The sequence below is a fragment of the Periophthalmus magnuspinnatus genome, chromosome 9, assembly GCF_009829125.3.
Source record: "Periophthalmus magnuspinnatus isolate fPerMag1 chromosome 9, fPerMag1.2.pri, whole genome shotgun sequence".
NCBI lineage: Eukaryota > Metazoa > Chordata > Actinopteri > Gobiiformes > Gobiidae > Periophthalmus > Periophthalmus magnuspinnatus.
The window spans coordinates 3,544,138-3,571,289 of NC_047134.1; the positions used below are offsets into that span (position 1 = coordinate 3,544,138).

The 27,152-nt window shown below is 43.7% G+C and overlaps 1 protein-coding gene across 1 annotated transcript in view; it reads left to right on the forward strand.

The window, feature by feature from the left end:
• LOC129456509 (scavenger receptor cysteine-rich type 1 protein M130-like) overlaps positions 1–27,152 on the forward strand; it is an 85,226-nt gene that overhangs the window by 5,529 nt on the left and 52,545 nt on the right. Inside the window, exons 2-4 of the mRNA XM_055224019.1 lie at positions 4,045–4,123; positions 5,612–5,890; positions 5,977–6,273. Coding sequence (XP_055079994.1) covers positions 4,045–4,123; positions 5,612–5,890; positions 5,977–6,273 — 655 coding nt within the window. The remainder of the gene's footprint in view (positions 1–4,044; positions 4,124–5,611; positions 5,891–5,976; positions 6,274–27,152) is intronic.

Genomic DNA, 27,152 nt, shown 5'->3' on the forward strand with positions numbered 1-27,152 from the left:
GTGCGGTACCAGGGCAGGCGGATCAGACGAAGACCAGAGCGGGGAGCGGGTGACAAACCAGAGACCAGGACCGGACAGGAGACGAGACGAGCAGGAGACGAGACGAGCAGGAGACGAGACGAGCAGGAGACGAGACGAGCAGGAGACAAGACGAGCTGGAAGCGATACCGGGACTGGAACGTGGCGGCAGGAGCTGGGCGAGTAGAGGCAGGAATCTGGAGGGTGCATAAATCCAAATGAGCATTTGCCGGAAAGTACCATATAACAAAGCTTAGCAAGAAACATTCACGTTTTACACGCGGACGGTCTGGCACCGAGTGTAGACTGCCAAGCCTTCTTGTACTCAGCAGCAGGTGGTGGTGATTAGGCTGATGCACCCCAGGTGTGCACGGGAGGAGTCAGGCACTCCACCCAGCTCCAGACACACAGGTAGGGGAGGGGGAGAGAGCACGGGAGGACAGGGAAACTGACATCATGACAGTAACACTGTTTTCTGTGAGATGCTGCTTCAGGTGCTGTTGTGATATTTGTGAATATGAGTCTTTGATGGACGAGCGTGTGAACAACTCAAAATAAGTCACATCTTTTAGATTTAAATGTTGAAATGGCCTTTACCCTTTGACCTCTGCTGTGGGTTTCCCTGATGCTGAGGAGCAGAGACTTCATCATGAAGCTCATTGAGAGAAGGGCAAGGGTTTGCAGTTGTTCAGATGGAATGTACATGCTGATTTTCTTTGTTCAAAACTGTCCCAGAGGCTCCACTTTTTAAGGAGACTGAGGCTGTTTGAGCCCAAAATCCTGATCTGTTTTTCTAAAGCCGTTTTGGAGAGTCTTATACACACAGTGTGGCACAGCCTCAGGTCTTTGTCTAATGTAAAACCAAACTTAAAAACTGGTAAATAAAACCATGAAGGTGACTGACAGGAAAGAGTTTCCTTCTGTTCAGGACATTTGTCTAAACTCTGAGCTCAGATGAACTGTCAGAACCCCTCTCACCTGTTGTGTGGTGAATATGAAACTGTTCCTTCAGGTGTTTGGAGCACATCACTTTAAGAGTAACACAAATAAACTCTCATTTGTCACTTCTGTTTCCCTCTTGAACAAATGTGCTCAACAGAGGCTTAAGTCCCTTTAATCTCCAGTGAGCTTCAGGATCTGTGAGTTGAATGTGTCGACTGTGTGGTTTTATTCATGATATTTGTGAAATGGGGCTGGTGCAGTGACACTTTATGGCTGTGCAGACACAAAATGGACACGTATTTGTCTTCTTCTTTTTGATGAGCTCTGACTGTCCCCGACTGTGATGTGTGAGTGAAACTGTGTTTAAGCTGCGGCACAAGACAAATGTCCCCTTGAAGATAAGAACGTTTATCTTCATCTAAAAGAAGGACTAAAGGAGGACTAAAACAGGACTAAAACAGGACTAAAGCAGGACTAAAACAGGACTAAAACAGGACTAAAGCAGGACTAAAACAGGACTAAAGGAAGACTAAAACAGGACTAAAGAAGGACTAAAACAGGACTAAAACAGGACTAAAGAAGGACTAAAGCAGGACTAAAACAGGACTAAAACAGGACTAAACCAGGACTAAATCTTTGTCAGACCTTGAGGCTATTTGATGTGTGGTCCTTGTGCTGAATCCTGGGCACATTCACACAGACCAGGCTGAAGGAGCAGATGGAGCTGTCGTAGTGAACACACTGCTCCAATACACTTTATGGTTTAGCTGCAGTCTGTTTGATGGTGTTTATATTTATTTGTCCGTTTGCTTTTGGTCCCACACTGAAGCTACTTCAGTCCAAGGGACGTGGCTCATGTGTGTCTGAGACTCTGTCTCAGCAAAATGTCAAAATAAATCTACATTTGATTAATAGTAAAGTGTTTCTAAAGTCAAACAGCCTGATCGGACGGGGCCATAATGAACTTCCTGTTTCCATCACACTCATGAAACCAGCCTGTTGCTTTAATGAGCCCAACAGTAACAATTTTGTGTGAAGCTCTGTGTCATGTGACCAGCAACTGCCATTTTATGACATGACTTTTGTGTGTGCAGGGCTCATGGCAGAAGACAACAGCTCAGGTAAAGACACACACCAGGATAACCACTCTGCCACAGTGTCTGTGTAATCCCTCAGTTGTCCAGGTGGGATCCAAAAACTCTATTGGCCGTGTCCCAATTCGCCAAATGCACCGTTTGAAGGTTCCCTTCGAAGTACTCTTCAAAGTGTAGTTTGAAGGTTCCGGACGAGAATCTGCCCTCCTCAGTGTAGCCTCCATCTTGCTGAAGTGGGACAGGCCCACACCACGGACCGCACTTCCACCGCTGTCTTTGAATAACGTACATTATGTACGTTATTTTTTATTAATGATTTAGTATTTAATAGAAGAAAAGTCAAGATGTCGTCGTCGCAGCTGTTTCTTTCTGTTTAGATTGAATATCAATAGGCAAATATAACGTTCAAGGTGATTTTTTTACTCAATTGTAGCTACTTCATAACTTAAACAAAATATACCTTGAGAAAACGTAATAACAGAGACAGAGGTGACAGTATCATTTTTACATTCATAGTCTATAAACCAGAGAACACTGATTAGTTGTACATAAAGTGGGATATTGCAGTTTAATGGTTCGGTATTTTGTCCAGTGGCTACACCACTTTAATAACAGTAGAGGGCGCTGTTTCCCTTCTATACCGTGCCAGTTCTTTTCATCTTATTATTATAAGGTATTTTCTAGCAGTGCAGCGCTACATCAAGCTAGTGTCTTGATTTACTAACACAAAAGCAAATGACACATGCCACCAGGGGGCGCAGACCTATGGAATGTACCGGAACTCATTAAGATTTTGTGCACGTCTCAGGACTTTCTTCTGTCCTTTCCTCAGAGTCCGTTGCTTCATTGTTCACATTACCTGTGTGGATCATTAAACTCTTCTGACTTTATGTTTCTCTTGGTCTTTGACACAATAGAAACAAACATTCTTACATTATTCTTATTGCAGTAATATTTTCTAATGATAATAATGTCTCTTATTGTCTAGCAATAACTGCACATTCCTTTATTCCATGTAACTCTCCTCCTTTTTAATCATCAAACACACAGTACAGATCTTTATTCAGATTTAAAAGTTTCATGTCGCACTGATGAGGTAAACCAGTACGAACATTTGAACGTATATTGCGCAACGGACTCCATTTTCTTCTCTTTTTTGCGTAGGCGCGGTGCATGATGGGATATAGAAGTGCGTGAAGTGTGCACGGATGCAGGCTTCGGTTATGTCCGATCTCCATGGAAACGGTGCAAAGGGAAGGGCAGGTTTGTTGGGAGCATTCAGTAGGGTGGGTTGAAATCGGACAGCCCTTGTCGCACCGGAAATTACGTAACTGCCCTTCGATGCACACTTTGAATGGTGATTCTAAGGCCATTTTGGCGAATTGGGACACGGCCATTGTGTCACAGGACAAACATTTTAGAGTGACATTTGGCGTCTCATCCCAGCGTCTTCTTCATTTTGGTCAGATTACTTCTTCAGTTATATTTTTTTCTGACTTTAAAAATGAGGAAATAGACAGGACTGTCCTCCTTCCATCTCCTCACAGTCTTTTCACTACAAACTGAATCAAAACAGATTATTCCTAAAATCTCAGAGCCCCCTTGGGCCAAAGTAGACCCGCTGGAGGGCCAAGTTCGGCCCGGGGACCACACTTTGGACACCCCTGCTCTAAAACTTTTGTCCAATTGGCAAAATTGAATTTTTGTTTTATTCTGGGCGGGACCTCACTGCTCAGGTAAAGGGGCGGGGCTAACTCAGTCTCTTGTCTGTTCAGGTCTCAGGCTGGTGGGAGGGGCCAGTCGCTGTGCTGGGACTGTGGAGCTGAGACACAGAGGAGAGTGGAGACGGGTGAATTCCTTTGGACACTGGTTCCTGGAGGACACAGCTGCTGTGTGCAGAGACCTGGACTGTGGCTCTGCTGTTTATGGAGAAGAAAGAAATGATTTTCCACGGAGTACAGTGTGGACCGTCTCATTTGACTGTGTGAAGAAGACGTCTGCAGTGAGAGAATGTGTCGTTGGTTCATCCTCCTCTTCCTCTTCCTCGGGTCTGGAGGTGAAGTGTTCAGGTAAAAGTCTGATCTCACATTTTTATGTTTCTAAGATGTTTTTTTCTAGTGTCTCATCACACAAAAATACACACATGTGCACAGACACACATATATACACGTATACACAGACACACACATTTATACACATACACCTACAGATGCACACAAACACACTTACACAACACACACATATACACACTCACACATACACACACAGAGAACACACCTACACATGTTTGTACAAAAACACACACAAATAAACAAACACACATATACAGACACACACACACATATATTCAAAGTCACAAATACACACACACACATACACATGTAAAAACAGACAACACACGCATACGAACACATACACAACTTACATAGAAACAAAAAAAAAAAACATTGAGCCAGGACTCAGCCAGGACTCAGCCAGGACTCAGCCAGGACTCAGCCAGGACTCAGCCAGGACTCAGCCAGGACTCAGCCAGGACTCAGCCAGGACTCAGCCAGGACTCAGCCAGGACTCAGCCAGGACTCAGCCAGGACTCAGCCAGGACTCAGCCAGGACTCAGCCAGGACTCAGCCAGGACTCAGCCAGGACTCAGCCAGGACTCAGCCAGGACTCAGCCAGGACTCAGCCAGGACTCAGCCAGGACTCAGCCAGGACTCAGCCAGGACTCAGCCAGGACTCAGCCAGGACTCAGCCAGGACTCAGCCAGGACTCAGCCAGGACTCAGCCAGGACTCAGCCAGGACTCAGCCAGGACTCAGCCAGGACTCAGCCAGGACTCAGCCAGGACTCAGCCAGGACTCAGCCAGGACTCAGCCAGGACTCAGCCAGGACTCAGCCAGGACTCAGCCAGGACTCAGCCAGGACTCAGCCAGGACTCAGCCAGGACTCAGCCAGGACTCAGCCAGGACTCAGCCAGGACTCAGCCAGGACTCAGCCAGGACTCAGCCAGGACTCAGCCAGGACTCAGCCAGGACTCAGCCAGGACTCAGCCAGGACTCAGCCAGGACTCAGCCAGGACTCAGCCAGGACTCAGCCAGGACTCAGCCAGGACTCAGCCAGGACTCAGCCAGGACTCAGCCAGGACTCAGCCAGGACTCAGCCAGGACTCAGCCAGGACTCAGCCAGGACTCAGCCAGGACTCAGCCAGGACTCAGCCAGGACTCAGCCAGGACTCAGCCAGGACTAAACCAGGACTGAGCCAGGATTAAACCAGGACTGAGCCAGGATTAAACCAGGACTGAGCCAGGATTAAACCAGGACTGAGCCAGGACTGAGCCAGGACTGAGCCAGGACTGAGCCAGGACTGAGCCAGGACTGAGCCAGGACTGAACCAGGACTGAACCAGGACTGAACCAGGACTGAACCAGGACTGAACCAGGACTGAACCAGGACTGAACCAGGACTGAACAGGAGGATTGCACCAGGTTAGAGCGGTGATGTCACAGCCCTGTGTGCGTCCTATTGGCTCAGAGTGATGATGTCACACATGTGTGTCCACAGACTCGGTGCGTCTGGTCTCGGGGCCCAGTCTGTGCTCAGGATCAGTGCAGATCTGGGACCAGTCCTGGACCTGGGTCTGTGAAGGGGCCTTGGACCAGCAGGGGGCAGAGGTGCTGTGCAGGGAGCTGGGCTGTGGGGCTCCTTCTCTCCTCCAGGGGGCGCTCTCTCCTCTGAAGCAGAAGTTCCACTGTGAGGGCAATGAGTCTGCTCTGATGGACTGTCCCCACTCCGGCTCAGAGACCTGCTCCTCTGGAGCCGCTGTCAACCTCACCTGCTCAGGTAAAGGGGCCTCTGCTCAGGTAAAGGGGCGGGGCCTCACTGCTCAGGTGAAAGGGCGGGCCTCACTCTGTCTCTTGTCTGTTCAGAGCCGCTCAAGCTGGTGGGAGGGGCCAGTCGCTGTGCTGGGACTGTGGAGGTGAGACTCAGAGGAGAGTGGAGACGGGTGTGGCCCATTGGACTCTTTGAACCCTGGTCCCTGGAGGACACAGCTGCTGTGTGCAGAGACCTGGACTGTGGCTCTGCTGTTTATGGAGAAAACAGGAATGATTTTCCACAGAGTCCAGTGTGGAGAGTCTCATCTGACTGTGTGAAGAAGTCTGCAGTGAGAGAATGTGTCTTTGGTCCATCCTCCTCTTCCTCGGGTCTGGAGGTGAAGTGTTCAGGTAAAAGTCTGATCTCACATTTTTATGTTTCTCAGATGTTTTTTTTCTAGTGTCCCTCATCTCACACACACACGTTACGACCCAGCTCAGCTCGGGGAAAGAGAAGTAACAAAACAAGATGGAAAATGGTAAAACTAAAGTAAATTTATTTAAAAGGAATGTTTAAGTAAAATCTAACAAAAAGAGGCTCTTTAGTAGCTATTGAAAATGTTTTTAGTCCCAACTCTGTCAATTTAATGAATAGGCTTCTTCTTTCTCTTGCATGAACCTGGCAAAATAAAAGCACATGTTTGACCGTCTCTGGCTGCCCACAACTACACATTCCACTAGGATGTTTCTTAATAACTTTAAGGCACTCTGCCAGCCCACAATGCCCCAGCCTGAGTCTTGTTATAATTACTTGGTCTTTGCGGTTACCCATTAGTGAGAGCCTTTTGTTCCTTATGGAGGGTTGACAGCTAAAATAGTGCCTACCCCTTGGGTCACTTTCCCACTCGCGCTGCCACATATGATCCCCAATGCTTTTGAATATGCTAATGCACTCTTGCTTACCCAAAGGAACATTAACATCTATTGCTTCCCTACTAAGAGCTTCTTTGGCTAACTTATCTGCCATCTCATTGCCAAGAATGCAGGTACCCATATAAAGCTTACTTCCATCCCTTCTGACTGTATCTGTTTTAGAGAGGACAGTACCTCTAACACCAGGTCTGGACGGGCTCCTTTCGTGAGTTCTTTCGTTATGGCTTGAAGTGCTGCTGGTGAATCTGAATATATATGAACAGCCCTAGGTTTGTTCTCCTCAATCCATATCAGAGCCCACCAAATGGCGAGAAGCTCAGCTGAAAAAATAGAAAGATAATCACTCACTCGACAGCTATAACTGTACTCAGTATTCATGACATATACTCCAAATCCTGCTGCTTAGAGCCTGGGTCTTTTGACCCATCTGTGAAGACATGAACTATATTCTCTTTGTTTTCAGCAATAAACTCACTTACTTGTCTGCTTGTTATACACTTATCCATTCCTAAGAAATCCAATTGGACTTCAGGTTCAGGCATCCTTCAGAAAGGAAGAGATGGCCAGACTACACCTATAACATTGTTTACCAGAGCTTCCTTTTTAACAACTCCTTTGATAAGATACAGAAAATTGCACTTATCCTCTCTCTTTTCAAACTCCCAAAAGTCATTTAACAGGCATTTTGCAGCCGAGTCATGCTTAAGCCCTGCCAATCTAGCCCAATTCTGAAGACCCAGTTTTTGTCTTCTAATATACAATGGAGACTCCCCAGTCTCAACCAAAAGTGCCAGAATAGGAGTCGTCCTAAAAGCTCCGCTACAGATTCTCAGGGCTCTAGTCTGGGCTTTATCAAGTTTTTGGAGATTTGTTTTGGCTGCTGCCCCATAAACAAAACAGCCATAATCTAAAGTGGATCTAATCATTGCTCTATAGATCATGAGCAGTGTGGATCTGTCTGCTCCCCAGTCGCTACCTGTTAGACTCCGGAGTAAATTATTTATCTTTTCACACTTACGTACTCTTTTTCAATATGCTTATTCCATGTCAATTTTTTATCCATCCACATCCCTAAAAATTTAAACACTTTCACTCTTTCTAACGGACTACCATACATACTCACAGACCGCACCACTTTTGCCTTCTTCAACCCAAAGATCATGAAATTACTCTTTGCCACTGATATTTTAAACCCCCACTTGTTGGCCCATTGCACTATATGATCTAAAGCCTCCTGGGTACAATTCATTAAATTTTCTATATTCTTTCCCCGCCTCCAGATGGCACCATCGTCCGCAAACAAGGACCTGCCAAATCTAGGGTCAACTTTCTGAAAAATATCATTTACCATAACATTAAATAGAACTGGACTGATTACAGAACCCTGAGGAGTACCATTCATTATGTCGGCAACTTCAGAAAGATCCCCTTTTATTCTAACTTGAATTGACCTATTGCTTAAAAAGTCTTTAATCCACAGAAACATCCTGCCCCAAATACCCGCATTATACAGCTTTATCAGTAAACCCTCTCTCCACATACTATCGTAGGTCTTTTCTATATCCAGAAACACTGATACTACTGCCTCCTTATTTATTATAGCGCGCCGTATGTCCTGATCAAGTACTCCTATGGAATCCATTGTGTTTCTACCTACTCTAAAACCATTTTGATAATTTGCAAAAAAAAACGCCAACTTCTAAAGTATAGACAAGTCTATTGTCACCATTCTCTCCATCACCTTATACATCACCGACGTTAAAGCTATATGGGTCTGTAAGATGAAGGAGAGGAGGGATCCTTACCGGGCTTAACTATTGGTATTACAATGGCATGCTTCCAGCTCTTTGGTAATGTCCCCGTCTCCCAGATGTAATTAAAAAGTACCAAGACCTCCTCCAGTGCCTCCTCATCCAAATGCTGTAAAAGTGTATAGGACACTCTATCTTGGCCCAGTGAGGTGTTGGCTCCAGCTTGAATGGCCTCTCGCAGCTCCTTAAATGAGAAGAAATTGTTTATAGAACTCTCCGGGTCTGGCCTACCTGTTAATTTCCATCCTTCTTCCCGCAAGACTTCCTCTTTCAATTTGAGACTTTCTAAGCTTAAAGAATGCAAATTATGCATACTCTGGAAAGCTTTCACGCACATATCTGCTTTTTCTTTGTTAGACACAGCCTCTCTGCTCCCAACCTTTAACACTGAGATTTCTGTGTTAACAACCTTACCTGACATTTTATGGATCCTTGACCAAATCTGTTTAACTGGCATTTTGGGCCTAAGCGTACCACAAAAACCCCTCCAACTCTTCTTTTTTTCTGCCTTAATTACTTTTCTTGCCACTGCACAGCACTTTTTGTATTCAATTACATTTTCCTGAGTAGGATATTTTCTTAGTTTTTTAAAAGCTTTTCTCTTTTTAACTGCCTCACTGCACTCTCTGTTCCACCAGGGGACAATAACTTGATTTTTAGGGCTTTTCCTGCATGGGATTGTCTCCAGAGCTACATTAATGATCATTGCTATTAAGGACTCACTCATTTGATCAATGGATCCTTCACTGTTCACTTCATCCAATCTCTTTAATGTGCCCTCCCTAAACTTATCCCAATCAGCCTGGGAAAAATCAAAACGTGCCACTCTTTCTCCATTATCTATTACTAGAGCATTTTGCAACCTGGTGACCACTGGATAATGGTCACTACCAATTGTATCTTTCCACACTTTCCATTCTCCTACTCTAGCCAATGCCGGGGAAGCAAAGGTCAGATCAAGACAAGACGTTTTATTCACGTTACAATCAATACGTGTAGGACTACCATCATTTAAAATAACAAGATTTTCTCTATCTAAAAATTCCTCCAAAACTATCCCATTTGAGTCCCTATCTTGACTCCCCCAGAGAAGATTATGAGCGTTAAAATCACCCGCCCACACTGTTAAAGTCCCTGTTTTACTGGAAACCTCCTCAAGTTCCTCTAGTACTAATGTCTCACACGGGTTATAACCATTAATAATATGCATTTTCCCCTCGGTTGTCCATACCTCTATCATCAAACATTCAAAAGTTACTTCACACTCACATTGTTTATACTGAATCCCTGTTTTTATAAAAATTGCACACCCACCCCCAGCTCTATCTACTCGGTCCTTACGAAGGCACTTATATCCTGGAATGGAGAAATCAAGACATGGTTTCAGCCACGTCTCCTGAACACATAATATGTCTGGCTTGACGTCAAAATCTCTAACAACTTTCTTAAACTCTTGCCCATTAGCAATTAAACTTCTTGCATTCCACTGCAGAATACAGACCATAAGAAGGAGACTAAATATCATCAATTTTGTCCTCATCATCCCAATCTTCTATGTCACACCCTTCTTCCTCCTCTTCCCTTCACTCCTGCCCTCTCTCACCTGAGTTTTCTTTGCTTGTCGCCTGGCTCCATACCTCGCTCCCTGGCTCACATGCTGGTTCACATGCTGGTCCACACGCTGGTTCGCTCCCACCTGGATAGCTCTCATTGAGTCATACAGCATCTGGGGAGAGTAATTTTTTAGCCCCAAGAATCTAGCAGCCGCTTCACACACCGATTTAATGATATCAGACCTTGATTTTTTTGTCTCGGGCGCCATACATTACATCAACAATAAACGCTAATAGTGCCTCTTTATTTACAAGAATATCTTGGCTGTTAGGATTAACACTGCTGCCCCCTGCTGGCTCCACTCGAGATGCACTTGCTGCACCTTGGATGCCATTTTCCCTCAACTCTTTTTAAAGCTTCAGCATATGAAATTTTCTGCTGATCTCTGACCTCCTGCACTTGTTTAGCTTTCACAAATTGACGACACTCTCTAGAAGAAGCCATGTGGTTTTCCCCACAATTACAACACATAGGCCTCTCAACTTCACATGCCACTAGATCATGATCCCCTCCACTTTTAGTGCATCGCCTCCCTCCATTACAAGAAGCTGCCATGTGCCCAAAACGCTGACATTTGAAGCATCGCAAGGGTGGTCTTTGGTACGCCTTTACCTGAAATGACAGGCATCCTATAAAAACTCTATCAGGCAACACTTTGCCTAGGAAAGATATCAAAACTGGGGCATTGGGGTTCCCACCCACACGAACGTTACACTGTCCACACTTCCACCCTTTACATTATTCTGTATTTCCTTCTCAGTCACTTCTGCGCACACTCCATAGATTACTCCTTTGATAACCTCCTTACTTTCAACTACTGTAACATCAACTTTGTGTCCTGCAATCTTTGTTATTTTCCTCACTTTCCCGCTTTGATCCTTATCTTTACAGGTAACCAGCAGTGCCCCACTTGATAAGACTCGGGCATCCAGCCCATCACCATATTTTTAAAGAGATTCAACAACCTTAATCGGATTTACACCTCTAAAGCCTCCCCCAATTTGATCCTTTAGCTTGAAAATAACTTTAAAATCCTCTGTAGCTTTTACAATTTTCATTGACTGATCAGAGTCTTTTTCAAGTGAGGTATCTGCTCTTTCCCTTTTTCCAGCCATTCTGCCTCCGCTTTCCCAAGAAAGAGTGGCCATCCAACCTTCCTCCACCCAGCACCTACTGGTATTTGAGTTTATCCAAGCTCAAGAAACTATTAAAGCCGACGCGATTAACTAACTACCCAAACAAATTCAAATTCAAATTTCCCGCTTCCTCGCTGCGACACTCCACTGAGCTCACCCACTCCAGCTTCCGGCTCTCGTTCCACATCTCTCTAATTACCCCGGCTAAAATACTCTCCAGTATCCAGAAGCTCCTCCCCCGGTATACTCCATCTCTTCTCCAGGGGCTGCGGGTGTAACATGAGCAGTATTTTCCATATAAAACCATCTCTCAGGGCCCAAGTCCCTTTACTAAAAGTGTTTAACAAAATAAACTATAAACACTTATATCATTGAAACAAAAATACACAAGACATTAACGCAAAGAAATAAACAAACTTAAACCAGTTTTCCCCAAATGGTCCGGCCAATGACCCCTCTCAAGTCTATAAAATGGCTGACATAGGGCACACCCCCTCTTTGTTTGGACCATGTGGAGATGCAGGTAAGAGAAATTACTGTATTGAACTGAATAACTAAATAAAATATATTTTAACTAACTAGTGTGTGGTGATTTAACTGATTGATAACTAAACAAAACAAACCCGGGATGGTTCTATTTAGTTTAGTATTGAAAAGTTATTGAAAATGAACAGACATGTGCACAAACCAAATTATAATACTATTAAAAGGGACAAAGGCCCCACTTTGTCACAGAGAGTCACAATTTCAAAGTCCAATTTACAAGAATCACAAAGAACGAAAGAGACAATGGCCGTGTCCCAATTCGCCAAATGCACCGTTTGAAGGTCTCCTTCGAAGTACTCTTCAAAGTGTAGTTTGAAGGTTCCCGTCGAGAATCTGCCCTCCTCAGTGTAGCCTCCATCTTGCTGAAGTGGGACAGGCCCACACCACGGACCGCACTTCCACCGCTGTCTTTGAGCGTACGATACGTACATTACGTATGTTATTTAAAATTATTATTTAATAGAAGAAAAGTCAAGATGTCGTCGTCACAGCCGTTTCTTTTTGTTTAGATTGAACATCAATAGGCAAATATAACGTTCAAGGTGATTTTTTTACTCAATTGTAGCTACTTCATAACTTTAACAAAATATACCTTGTGAAAACGTAATAACAGAGACAGAGGTAACAGTATCATTTTGACATTCATAGTCTATAAACCAGAGAACACTGATTAGTTGTACATAAAGTGGGATATTGCAGTTTAACATTCGGTATTTTGTCCAGTGGCTACACCACTTTAATACAGTAGAGGGCGCCGTTTCCCTTCTATGCCGTGCCAGTTCTTTTCATCTTATTATAAGGTATTTTCTAGCAGTGCAGCGCTACATCAAGCTAGTATCTTGATTTACTAACACGAAGGTAAATGACACGTGCCACCAGGGGGCGCAGACCTATGGAATGTACCGGAACACATGAAGATTTTGTGCACATCTCAGGACTCTCTTCTGTCCTTTCCTCAGAGTCCCTTGCTTCATTGTTCTCATTACCTGTGTGGATCATTAAACTCTTCTGACTTTATATTTCAGTCTCTTGGTCTTTGACACAATAGAAACGAACATTCTTACATTATTCTTATTGCAGTAATAATTTCTAATGATAATATCTCTTATTGTGTAGCAATAACTGCACATTCCTTTATTCCATGTAACTCTCCTCCTTTTTAATCATCAAACACACAGTACAGATCTTTATTCAGATTTAACAGTTTCATGTCGCACTGATGAGGTAAACCAGTACGAACATTTGAACGTGTATTGCACAGCGGACTCCATTTTCTCCTCTTTTTTGCGTAGTCGCGGTGCATGATGGGATATAGCAGTGCATGAAGTGTGCACGGATGCACGCTTCGGTTACGACCGATCTCCATGGAAACGGCGGAAAGGGAAGGGCAGGTTTGTCGGGCGCATTCAGTCAGTGCGTTGAATTGGGACAGCCCTTGTTGCGCCGGAAATTACATAACTGCCCTTCGATGCACACTTTGAATGGTGATTCTAAGGCCATTTTGGCAAATTGGGGGACAGCCATGCTGTTCCTGCCAGAACTCAGCAGCCAGGAGTGGCAGGGGGCAGGTCCTTTTAAGGCGTGGCTGCCGCAGGTGAAGGCCCAGGATTGGCCAGGCTCTCGATTGTTGCTCCAATTAGACACAGGGCCCTTCAGACAATCAGCAGCTGGAGGAGCACCACCTGGAGAGGTCCATGTGGAGACAGCAGGGACAACATATAGGCAGGGAGGAGGAGCCAGAGGAGCCGGAGGAGCCAGAGGAGCCAGAGGAGCCAGAGGCCCAGGGCCGTAACAACACACTCAAACACACACGCACAAATGCACACACATATAAACACACACATGTACACACATATAAACACACACACACACACACTTACACTCACAAACACAGACACACAAGGCGGAGTCAGAGGAGAGGGGTGGAGTCAGAAGAGGGGGGTGGAGTCAGAGGAGAGGAGAGGGGTCAGAGGTGTCATTGCGCCCTCTGCTGGACAGTTCCTTCTTATAACCAAAGCATTGAGTGGTTCATAATGTCAGACTTTAGACCTACTACAGTTTAAATTCAAATGGGTCATGTTCACGTTTAGGATTTGATGATGTCATTTCATTCATTTCAATGTTTTTACTTAGAGCAGATTAGTGAACTGATTTATCCAGTTTACTTAATGCACATTTCAGATTTGCTTCTTATTTAAGCTCAAAAAGGAGTGGGAAGAAGAAAACTTATTAAATCCCATCAGTATCTTCCATTAGAACATTAATTAAATTCTTTGTTTAAGTTTTCTGTTCAGTTGAACAAAAAAGTGTATATTCATGACAATTAGATGTACAGTGTTACTGTAAGTGACATGAGGCATTTTTAAAATGTCATGATGTTTCAGATGGAGGGCGGGGCCTGTATAACTCTATAAACTCTATATACTCTACTCTATATAACATTATATAACTCTATGTAACTCTATGGGTGACTTAATATTTAAAATTAATGTCCAAAACTTCTGCTTCACAAATGTTGAACCTTCTCATTATTAGTTTGGGATCGACTCCACAGATTGTCACATTAATCTTATGGTTTAAAGTCCTTTCAACTGACCACACTCACGTCTTTGAGCTTGAATAATGGCTCCACTTTATGAATATATTGTGAAAAAAATATTTAACTTTTGTTTATTTAAACTGACAGAGAAGATGCTGAACTTAGGGCCAGTTTTATTAAAAAAAAAAAAAAAAAAAAAAAAAAAGCCTAATATCTCACTGCATGTTCTCTCTCACTCCAGATCCTCCCTCTCCTCCCTCTCCTCCTCCTCCCTCTTCTCCCTCCATGTGGATGCTGTGGCTAGTGCGCCCTCTGCTGGTGTCCAGTCCGTATGCCGTGTGCACTGTGCTGCTGGTGCTGATCTACAGGGAGCAGCGTCGCACAGGTAACCCCACAGTCTGAGATGTTCTGACCTAAACTAAAGAATGAACCCACACCAGGTCCTCCAAGTGCTGGGACAACAGCTTTATTTTACATTTCACTCATCGTTACTGTTATGATGCTCTAACCTCCATTTTACACTAAAGCAGCCGTCAGAAACCAGCACCTATGATCTGTTTAAGCAAATGAACAGGACGTGAGCATGAGCCTCGACTCCACTGACTCTGGCTCCAATTCACAAGTAACACAGGCTAACATACAGGCTAATACACAGGCTAATACACAGGCTAACATACAGGCTAATACACAGGCTAATACACAGGCTAATACACAGGCTAATACACAGGCTAACATACAGGCTAACACACAGGCTAACACACAGGCTAACACACAGGCTAACACACAGGCTAACAAACAGGCTAATACACAGGCTAACACACAGGCTAACACACAGGCTAACAAACAGGCTAATACACAGGCTAACACACAGGCTAATACACAGGCTAATAAACAGGCTAATACACAGGCTAACACACAGGCTAACACACAGGCTAATACATAAGCTAACACACAGGCTAACACACAGGCTAATACACAGGCTAACACACAGGCTAACACACAGGGTAATACACAGGCTAACACACAGGCTAATACATAAGCTAACACATAGGCTAACACACAGGCTAATACATAAGCTAACACATAAGCTAACACACAGGCTAACACACAGGCTAATACACAGGCTAATACACAGGCTAACACACAGGCTAACACACAGGCTAACACACAGGCTAATACATAAGTTGACACATAAGCTAACACACAGGCCAGCACCCATGCTAAAACATTTTTTGAATGTGTAAGTGGGGGCGGGGATAGGGGGTAGGTGAAAACAGACTCTATCTGAGACTCAAGCGTCAGTAGCAGGACAATACAGGATTACTCAAACATGAATCGCTCTAAATCAGGAGTCCCCAACCTTTTTTGCACTGGAATAATGTAGGTTTTACTTTCAGTCCTGCCGTGACAGATAAACATAAACAAAAATACAGTACATAAAAAATACAACTCACCGTACTGCTGAATCAGTGGGAGCCTGCGCTTCTTTCTTTTTTCTTTCTTGTTCGTGGTTTTTCTTTCAAAAAAACTTTAAAGGTGTATCTTTTAATCCAGGGTGCTGAGTCTCCATGTGCCAAAGCAGTTTTGAAGGTTTCATTGCCTCATTCACTTTTCCCCACATATTATTCAGAGCGGACTCGGTGTGTGAGAGTGTGAGAGTCACCTGTAGCGACAAACCCATGTTTTAAGTAGGACTCCTGGTTTGAATTGATCTTTCTTTTTCTTGGAGGTCGTAGGCTCCTCTTCTGGCTCCTTGTTGTCCTTTTCCCCTTTGCAAAAAAGCTCTCGAAAGGTTTTGTTTTTGGCTCACTCGTTATACGTGATACGTCAGAGGAGAAGAGCAGATCTAGCACAGATATAATAATCTTGACATTATATCAAATGGATTTCTGTGGCGATTTCCTCTCAGGATTTTCATCATATATCTACGGATAAACTCGTTAACGTGTCATGAGGGACGGGCCAAAGATACGTCAGAGAAGATGTGGTCACTGATAAATTTACTGTTTTTGTGCGACCTGATAACAAATGCGTAAAGGACCGTACCGGTCCCCGGTCTGGTGGTTGGGGATCACTGCTCTAAATAAAAGCTCAAATGTTTTCCCCCTGCTGGATAAAAGAGGTATTACACAGACACAGGTTTCAGGTCACTGGGGGGCAGTGTGGAGCAGAGAGGGGCTGTGGGAGGGCATCTGAACACAACCCCAGTTTGGGCTAATTGTTTGTCTTGACTCCGCCCACAGGAAGTGCACATGTCGTTTCCATGGAGACGGGCCAGCAGGAGGAGGAGTATGATGACGTCGCCGCTGAGGTCACCACCGAGCACAGCTTCTGAGCCAATCACAGCTCTGCTTTCATCTTTCAAATGAATCTGACATTTTAATTAAAGACTTAAGAAATATGTGAATAAAATATAGTGTTACGAAGATTCACTTTATTCACCTGCTTGTTTTCACATATTTTAATAAAATGTGACTTAAAAGCTGCTCTTGAGTTCTGTCTATATCTAATTATAAAGCCTTTTATTTTCTATTAATCAGGAAGTGCATTGTTAGCATGCTAACTCGCCTGTTCTCGACTAACTAATAAAAATCTCTCCTCTTTGAAAGTCTGTAGTATTTCCCTAAAAGGATGATTCACAAAACCAACGTTTTGAAATATGCATTTTTGATCCAAACTTCCGTTCATAAAGTCCTTGTAATGGCGTCCGCAGTGTCACTGTTTTCTGTGTCTGTGTGTTCTTATTGCTCCTGTCTGCAGTCCTCACGTTTACACTTTGTACTGTTTAAATAAACTCAACCTCTGCAGGATTTTCTCCATTGGTTTTCTTCAGAAACGGTTTGAACGACCAGCAGAGGGCAGCAGAGAGCAGCTCAGGGCTCAAATAAACACAGATGCCCTCCCGTAGGCCCCTGGGGGTATTAAAGAGGAGGTATTTAAAGCTGGAGTTGGGAAGTGATTAAGCTTTTTCATCATGATGAAGCACAGGCTTAAATTGTGATAGTGATGTAATAAGGCTTTTTATTTGACCTCTGTGTTTGACCTCTGTGTTTGACCTCTGTATTTGACCTCTGTGTTTGACCTCTGTATTTGTTGAGCTTCTAACTTATTTCAGCCTGACCGTGGTTTGTGTCTTGAGAATATTCACACAGTGACACAGAGAGGCCTAATAACGGTATAATCCGCTGTGATCACGTGACCACATGTGAGTGCACGGTTCCTCACGCAGCAGCAGCAGCTTGAGCTCACGCCGGGAGTCCCTCTTGTCTTTCCGAAGTTGTCTCGATCTCCTCGTTGATTCACTGGTTCTCCCGCCATCATCGTACCCGGCCCGTGTGTCCTCTACTCCGCAAAGAAACCTCCGGCCGCCCGCCTGTCCTCCGGTCCAAAGAAAAGGCTCAGCACCCGGATGTCCCTTGTTGTCTCCTATTCAGAGACAACGAGGGACATCCTGTTTCCCGTTGTGTCCTCTGTCCAGGTACAATTTAGACACAGTCACAGTTTAATTTCAAAGAAAAAAGGCAAAGTAACTAAAGGGACAATGATGAAATAATGAAACACATTCAGTGTTTGTGTGAATAACCTGTGGCGTCCACTACACTGCAGTAGTGAGTCTGAGGCTGCACCTGTCCAACTTTTAGCGGGGCTCGTGACGTGAGGGCGTGGCACAGGCGGATGTGCACACACATCAAAGGAAGCGCGCGGAGAACATGCACCTGTGCATGACCATGAGGCGCATCTCTGCTGCACGTAGAGCGTCGCTCTCGGGCGTCTCTCTGGAGCGTCGTTTGGGGGCGTCGTCGCTCTGGGGCGTCAGACTGAAGTGTGGTTAACATCCACGTCATCTACACAACTTTGCATATGCAAAGAAAAATTGTGCCACATGTGGATCATGTCTAAAGTGTAAAACTGTCAGTGCAAAGGTACAAGAAACAGACGACATTAAAGATTAAAGAAGATCCAATACAAGCTAAAATGAATTAAAAATAACATCGCCACTAATTTCAGATCCTAGAATGTGATGATGTCATACTCACAGATGATGATGTCATACTCACAGATGATGATGTCATACTCACAGATGATGATGTCATACTCACAGATGATGATGTCATGTCTCGGTGGAGAATCTTTCTTCAGGCCGCACATGAAAAACAGGACACGACATGGAGTCGATCAGCTTTACTCCTCTGACAGACATAAAAACTCTACCAGTATGTCGCTGTGTTGCATAAAGTGAATAGAACTGCATTATTAACATTATGTAACTCTACAATTGCACCATTTTTGATGCACTGTGTGAAAATTTGGGGGTCAACGTGTAAAACCTACTTGTCTTGAGAATTATCACCAACAGTCACTACAGAGAGACATCTAACCCAATATCTGTCAAACTTAAAGTGTTAAAAATCCATCATACTGTTGACTTAAGTATCCTCAAAGTAATGTATAAAACAAAGTGCAATGTATTATGTGTAAACATTCAAAGACTTTTTGAGATAAGAACAAGTCACTACAATCTAAAAGGAACAGATGTGTTAAAAAACAGATGTAGAACCAAAGTTATGGAATAAAACATTTCTGTGAAATGAGTTCATTTATAAAAGTTGACAAAGAAATCAAAGAATCAAGAACAATAATGACATTTAACACATAAAAAACTGCTCAATGAGAAAAAAAAGTTGCACATAAAAGTGCAGATTTCTGTTTGCAATGGATTAATATTTGTGATATAAGTGAAATGTACTGAAATGTTTTAATGTAACGATCAGATTTAAAGTATTGTCTGAAAAGGGGCAGATCACATAAGATTACTCTTCTTTCTGCTCCTTTTCATTCATTTCTTGTATGTTTTACTTTACAACACTGTTGAAGTCTTTTTATATTTTATGAATGATATAAAATAAATAAATACATATGTCTTTCCACATATCAGGCACTCTGGCTCCCTCTGCAGTCTCCAACGAGCTACTGAGACTTACAGCTACAGACTGGACATGTTATTACCATAATATTACACAGGATTTACATCAAAGTGACTCACAATTATATAAATCATGTCTGAACAAGAAAATACTTTTAAAAGAATAAATATGTCTTCACACATATCAATAAAATAAATAAATATATACATATATCTTCACACATATCAAAATCACAAAATAAATAAATACATAAATAAATAAATCCATTTGTCTTGGCTCATATCAGGGACACTGGCTCCTTAGAAGAACAGAGCCGTGAGATGGCGGCTCATTTTCGCGCCATTCAGCTCCATGTTACAATATGAAAATAACTGAAACATTTACAGTCCAAATAAAATGGACAAAACTTAAAGTTAGCGCTCCAAAATACATCCACTACATGTGAAAACATTGTCTTATCAACGTGTGTTCTTGTATTTATGCTGACAGTAAGTCATTTTTGTAAAATATAAGAAATTTAACGAGACAGAACTTACCCTCTGCGTCACTGAGAGGAAGTGACGCTACCAAAATAAAACACACACCAGCACCTCCGGTTTTTCAAAATAAAATGAGCCAAACGTGTCAGGAAGGATAAATAAATGTAATTGTTGAGTAAAAAGTGTATCAGGTACAAACCCGCTCTGAAAGGTCGGGCTCTACATAAAGAACTCCAGTCTGACTCATACCTTAAAGTGACAGAATGAGCTTTACCTAAATCTTTAAATTGCTTTGTGTCATTGTGCTCAGTGATATTATGAATGATTAATGCATGTTTGAATAATCCTGTATTGTTTTGTATTCAAAGTGTCTCACCTACGTCCTACCTCCACCTGTGGCCCTGCAGCTCCGATGTGGATTTAACCACAATAATAATGAAAATATATGTACAAGTCAAATACAAATCAAAAACTTGGTTCTCGGTTTAATTATCCAATCAGAAAGAAAAATGAGCTCCTCACTTTGAGCTGCCAGATTCTATGACTGAAATCATCTTGTGTGTGTCGTCAATATGGCAGAAAATACTGTCCTAAATTTAAACATACAGCTGTGTTTAACCCGGTTTAGTCCTGATGAAGACTTGGGTTAGTCCTGTTCTAGTCCAGGTTTAGTCCTGATGAAGACTTGGGTTAGTCCTGTTCTAGTCCAGGTTTAGTCCTGATGAAGACTTGGGTTAGTCCTGTTCAAGTCCAGGTTTAGTCCTGATGAAGAAGTGGGTTAGTCCTGTTCAAGTCCAGGTTTAGTCCTGATGAAGACTTGGGTTAGTCCTGTTCTAGTCCAGGTTTAGTCCTGATGAAGACTTGGGTTAGTCCTGTTCTAGTCCAGGTTTAGTCCTGATGAAGACTTGGGTTAGTCCTGTTCTAGTCCAGGTTCAGTCCCAGTTTAGTCCCAGTTTAGTCCCTGTTTAGCCCCAGTTTAGTCCCAGTTTAGCCCCAGTGTAGTCCCAGTGTAGTCCCAGTTTAGTCCCAGTTTAGTCCCAGTTAAGTCCCAGTGTAGTCTCAGTTTAGTCCCGGTTTAGTCCTAGTTTGGTCCCAGTTTAGACCTAGTTTAGTCCCAGTTTAGTCCCAGTGTAGTCCCAGTGTAGTCCCAGTTTAGTCCCTGTTTAGTCCCAGTTTAGTCCCAGTTTAGTCCCAGTTTAGACCCAGTTTAATTCTGGTTTAGTCCCAGTTTAGTCCCGGTTTAGTCCCGGTTTAGTCCCAGTGTAGTCCCAGTTTAGTCCCAGTTTTGTCCCAGTTTAGTCCCAGTGTAGTCCCAGTGTAGTCCCAGTTTAGTCCCAGTTTAATCCCAGTTTAGTCCCAGTTTAGTCCCGGTTTAGTCCCAGTTTAGTCCCAGTTTAGTCCCAGTATAGTCCCAGTTTAGTCCCAGTTTAGTCCCAGTTTAGTCCCGGTTTAGCCCCAGTTTAGTCCCAGTTTAGTCCCGGTTTAGTCCCAGTTTAGTCCCAGTATAGTCCCAGTTTAGTCCCGGTTTAGCCCCAGTTTAGTCCCAGTATAGTCCCAGTTTAGACCCAGTTTAGTCCCAGTTTAGTCCCAGTTTAGTCCAGGTTTAGACCCAGTTTAGTCCCGGTTTAGACCCAGTTTAGTCCCGGTTTAGTCCCAGTTTAGTCCCGGTTTAGCCCCAGTTTAGTCCCAGTATAGTCCCGGTTTAGTCCCAGTGTAGTCCCAGTTTAGTCCAGGTTTAGACCCAGTTTAGTCCCGGTTTAGTCCCAGTTTAGTCCCGGTTTAGCCCCAGTTTAGTCCCAGTATAGTCCCGGTTTAGTCCCAGTGTAGTCCCAGTTTAGCCCCAGTTTAGTCCCGGTTTAGTCCCGGTTTAGTCCCGGTTTAGTCCCGGTTTAGTCCCAGTGTAGTCCCAGTTTAGTCCCGGTTTAGTCCCAGTTTAACCCCAGTTTAGTCCCGGTTTAGTCCCGGTTTAGTCCCAGTGTAGTCCCAGTTTAGTCCCGGTTTAGTCCCGGTTTAGTCCCGTTTTAGTCCCAGTGTAGTCCCAGTTTAGTCCCGGTTTAGTCCCAGTTTAACCCCAGTTTAGTCCCAGTTTAGTCCCGGTTTAGTCCCAGTGTAGTCCCAGTTTAGTCCCGGTTTAGTCCCAGTTTAGCCCCAGTTTAGTCCCAGTTTAGTCCCGGTTTAGTCCCAGTGTAGTCCCAGTTTAGTCCCGGTTTAGTCCCAGTTTAGCCCCAGTTTAGCCCCAGTTTAGTCCCAGTTTAGTCCCAGTTTAGTCCCAGTTTAGTCCCGGTTTAGTCCCGGTTTAGTCCCGGTTTAGTCCCAGTTTAGACCCAGTTTAGTTCTGGTTTAGTCCCAGTTTAGTCCCAGTTTAGTCCCAGTGTAGTCCCAGTTTAGTCCCAGTTTAATCCCAGTTTAGTCCCAGTTTAGTCCCGGTTTAGTCCCAGTTTAGTCCCAGTTTAGTCCCAGTATAGTCCCAGTTTAGTCCCAGTTTAGTCCCAGTTTAGTCCTGGTTTAGCCCCAGTTTAGTCTCAGTTTAGTCCCGGTTTAGTCCCAGTTTAGTCCCAGTATAGTCCCAGTTTAGTCCCGGTTTAGCCCCAGTTTAGTCCCAGTATAGTCCCAGTTTAGACCCAGTTTAGTCCCAGTGTAGTCCCAGTTTAGTCCAGGTTTAGACCCAGTTTAGTCCCGGTTTAGACCCAGTTTAGTCCCGGTTTAGTCCCAGTTTAGTCCCGGTTTAGCCCCAGTTTAGTCCCAGTATAGTCCCGGTTTAGTCCCAGTGTAGTCCCAGTTTAGTCCAGGTTTAGACCCAGTTTAGTCCCGGTTTAGTCCCAGTTTAGTCCCGGTTTAGCCCCAGTTTAGTCCCAGTATAGTCCCGGTTTAGTCCCAGTGTAGTCCCAGTTTAGCCCCAGTTTAGTCCCGGTTTAGTCCCGGTTTAGTCCCGGTTTAGTCCCGGTTTAGTCCCAGTGTAGTCCCAGTTTAGTCCCGGTTTAGTCCCAGTTTAACCCCAGTTTAGTCCCGGTTTAGTCCCGGTTTAGTCCCAGTGTAGTCCCAGTTTAGTCCCGGTTTAGTCCCGGTTTAGTCCCGTTTTAGTCCCAGTGTAGTCCCAGTTTAGTCCCGGTTTAGTCCCAGTTTAACCCCAGTTTAGTCCCAGTTTAGTCCCGGTTTAGTCCCAGTGTAGTCCCAGTTTAGTCCCGGTTTAGTCCCAGTTTAGCCCCAGTTTAGTCCCAGTTTAGTCCCGGTTTAGTCCCAGTGTAGTCCCAGTTTAGTCCCGGTTTAGTCCCAGTTTAGCCCCAGTTTAGCCCCAGTTTAGTCCCAGTTTAGTCCCAGTTTAGTCCCAGTTTAGTCCCGGTTTAGTCCCGGTTTAGTCCCGGTTTAGTCCCAGTTTAGACCCAGTTTAGTTCTGGTTTAGTCCCAGTTTAGTCCCAGTTTAGTCCCAGTGTAGTCCCAGTTTAGTCCCAGTTTAATCCCAGTTTAGTCCCAGTTTAGTCCCGGTTTAGTCCCAGTATAGTCCCAGTTTAGTCCCAGTTTAGTCCCAGTTTAGTCCCGGTTTAGCCCCAGTTTAGTCTCAGTTTAGTCCCGGTTTAGTCCCAGTTTAGTCCCAGTATAGTCCCAGTTTAGTCCCGGTTTAGCCCCAGTTTAGTCCCAGTATAGTCCCAGTTTAGACCCAGTTTAGTCCCAGTGTAGTCCCAGTTTAGTCCAGGTTTAGACCCAGTTTAGTCCCGGTTTAGACCCAGTTTAGTCCCGGTTTAGTCCCAGTTTAGTCCCGGTTTAGCCCCAGTTTAGTCCCAGTATAGTCCCGGTTTAGTCCCAGTGTAGTCCCAGTTTAGTCCAGGTTTAGACCCAGTTTAGTCCAGGTTTAGACCCAGTTTAGTCCCGGTTTAGTCCCAGTTTAGTCCCGGTTTAGCCCCAGTTTAGTCCCAGTATAGTCCCGGTTTAGTCCCAGTGTAGTCCCAGTTTAGCCCCAGTTTAGTCCCGGTTTAGTCCCGGTTTAGTCCCGGTTTAGTCCCAGTGTAGTCCCAGTTTAGTCCCGGTTTAGTCCCAGTTTAACCCCAGTTTAGTCCCGGTTTAGTCCCGGTTTAGTCCCAGTGTAGTCCCGGTTTAGTCCCGGTTTAGTCCCGGTTTAGTCCCGTTTTAGTCCCAGTGTAGTCCCAGTTTAGTCCCGGTTTAGTCCCAGTTTAACCCCAGTTTAGTCCCAGTTTAGTCCCGGTTTAGTCCCAGTGTAGTCCCAGTTTAGTCCCGGTTTAGTCCCAGTTTAGCCCCAGTTTAGTCCCAGTTTAGTCCCGGTTTAGTCCCAGTGTAGTCCCAGTTTAGTCCCGGTTTAGTCCCAGTTTAGCCCCAGTTTAGCCCCAGTTTAGTCCCAGTTTAGTCCCAGTTTAGTCCCAGTTTAGTCCCGGTTTAGTCCCGGTTTAGTCCCGGTTTAGTCCCAGTTTAGACCCAGTGTAGTCCCAGTTTAGTCCCGGTTTAGTCCCAGTTTAGATGTGGTGAGGGCCAGACTGAAGGCAGCCTACATCAGGAGTGCACGATACAGAACACTACCTTTCACAAACCCCAGAGGGCGCCATAGTGACACTGTTTGTGTTTGAATAGACACTGATGAGTCCCACGGCCCTAAGATATGATCCAATTATTTTGGGTTTAAAATTACACTTGAAATAAATATATTAATACCTGTATAATTATTTAAAATTAAGAGTTTGAATTAAAGGAACTGTCTGCAGCCTGAGCTCTCACTGTTGCCTTACGACTTAAAAAGGTTTTACAATCAGACCTGAGCCTGTGTCCAGAGCCTCGTCCTGCAGATAGAGACACACACAGGTGCGTCTCATTCTCAGTGTGTGGACAGACCTGTGTCCAGAGCCTTGTCCTGCAGATAGAGACACACACAGGTGCGTCTCATTCTCAGTGTGTGGACAGTGCACAGAGGCTCAGATTCACTGTCTGCAGGTGCTGGGCTTTAGGTCCTGTCCGCTCAGATCAGAGAGAGTCATTTTACATTTAAAATAACTGGATTTCAGCTTTGGCAACCCAAATGAGAGAGTCATGTGACGCCCATTCTGCTTTCTGATTGGATAATTGTCTTGAACCAAAACACCAGATTATAACATAACAACATGGTCTTAATGTCCAATGTTTTTGTCATGAACAATAAATCAGCATCACAATCATAGACTGTAAATGTAAATGGACGTCGCTAACCTGCTAGCCACCACGTTACAAACAGGAAGTGATCATGGTGCACTTCCTGCTCCATCGACTCTGACTCCAATTCACTTTCTATGTAAAAACTGTGTCCTCTCTCTGGACCTGCTGCTGTCAGACTCATTCTGGTCTTAAATGTTCGTATTAACCCTCTACATGATCCTGGGGTTTTTATTTCACTATTGTGTCTGTAAATCACGATCTGAACATTAACGGTCAGAATTTGAAATATGGACGTCCAGATGAGCCGCTGTAACTGCTCTGGCCTCGATGAGCTTCATTTGGAGCTGAAGCTGTGGTGACGTCACACTCACTTCTTTATACAGATTACAGTTGCTAAAAGCTGGATTTGATTTGAACGTGTTGACTTCATTTCTGGGGACACAGATCACGTTTATGAGTTTAAAGTTTACATACAGTTCATTTAACATATTTAAATAAATGATTAAAATAATGCATTTATTTTCATTTCTAGCACAGATCAGATAATCATCCTAAAGTGGAGTTTTAGACTTGGAAGTGTAAAAAACAGGAGACTGTTCCACGTCTAAAAACAACCTGGAATGTGTTAGAAAAGTGAGGAATAACTTTGGACCAAACGGCGCCTTAAAGGGTCCTCAAAATGGCCTCCAACACAAAACGCAAAGCCTTTATGTTAATTCTAATTGTGAATCTGTTATGAAACCTGTGGAAAACACTGTGTTGTATGATCTTTTTATTTCAGATGTATGATGTAAATACTACTCGTTTGAAGTAGTTCAAATGTAAATATGTGCGTTGGGTTTACATGAATAATTCCATTGAGAAAGTCGACATAATGCATTTATTTAAAGTCAATATTTCATCTTCAAGTGAAATAAAATACTCTTATTTTTGAATAGATTGAATCACAGAAGAAAGGGCAAACAGACCAGAGGTGATGACGCGAGGCTAAAGCTACACATTTGGTTTTTTCCTTTGGAAATTTGTGGTTGACATGAGACTTGTCCCTTCTGGGCTGCCGTACACTGAAAAATAAGGAATGTCTAGCCTCGGTTAAAATGACTCTGTCGTTTCCACGTGGAATTTTTCTACTTGTTTAAGTTTTTTTGAACATACGTGACGTCACATTGTAGAAATAGTGGGACGAAGGACAGAGGCCGAAGTGAAGGAAAATTCAATCTGACCATTTTTTTTATCGTCTTTGGTCAAAATTTACCTTTAAATAATAAAAGTGTTTGAGTAATTTAAAGAAACATGTCAGAAACAACTAAATAAGTCAAATATTCAAGGTCCAGAAATAAAATAAACTGAGAAAAATACTGAAACTAAGACAGGACTAAACCAGGACTAGACCAGGACTAGACCAGGACTAGACCAGGACTAAACCAGGACTAGACCAGGACTAGACCAGGACTAAACCAGGACTAGACCAGGACTAAACCAGGACTAAAACCAGAACTAAACCAGGACTAAACCAGGACTAAACCAGAACTAAACCAGGACTAAACCAGGACTAAACCAGGACTAAACCAGGACTGGACCAGGACCTTCCCTTGGTCTTCATCAGGACTAAAATGGACCAAACCAGGACAAATGTGTGATGTGGATTTCAAGTCATTTTAACCGATCTAGAACAGTGTTTTTTCTCGTCTCAGTGGCTCATCTGTTCTTAACTTGTCGCAGCTGCACTTTTGGGTTTTCTTCTGGCACAGATGTTTCAAACTGGTCTAAAATGGCAGAGTGTGGGGCAGGTACAAAATGTGCAGTGCTCCAGCAAAGCATTAATAAAGCGTGTAATAAAAAACAATATGTTTACAAGTACAACACTACAATAGCCCTGTCCATTGGATTCACTTTGTAATGACTTTCATATAAAAATCCATTTAACAAAACAGGACACTATACTGGCATACTTCAGTGTGGTTAACATTATAATTCTAGTTGCCATTTTGCACTTTTGAATTCTGATTCCTTTGCTGTGAAATAAAAATTTGAAGAAAAAAAAAAAATGTACACAAAATTTACATTCTCTAAAAAAAGGGAAATAAAACAATAACATTTCCGTCTTTCAATAATGAATTCTCCGTTAGACATACAGTACAGTTACACAGATACATATTTTTCAATACCGCACA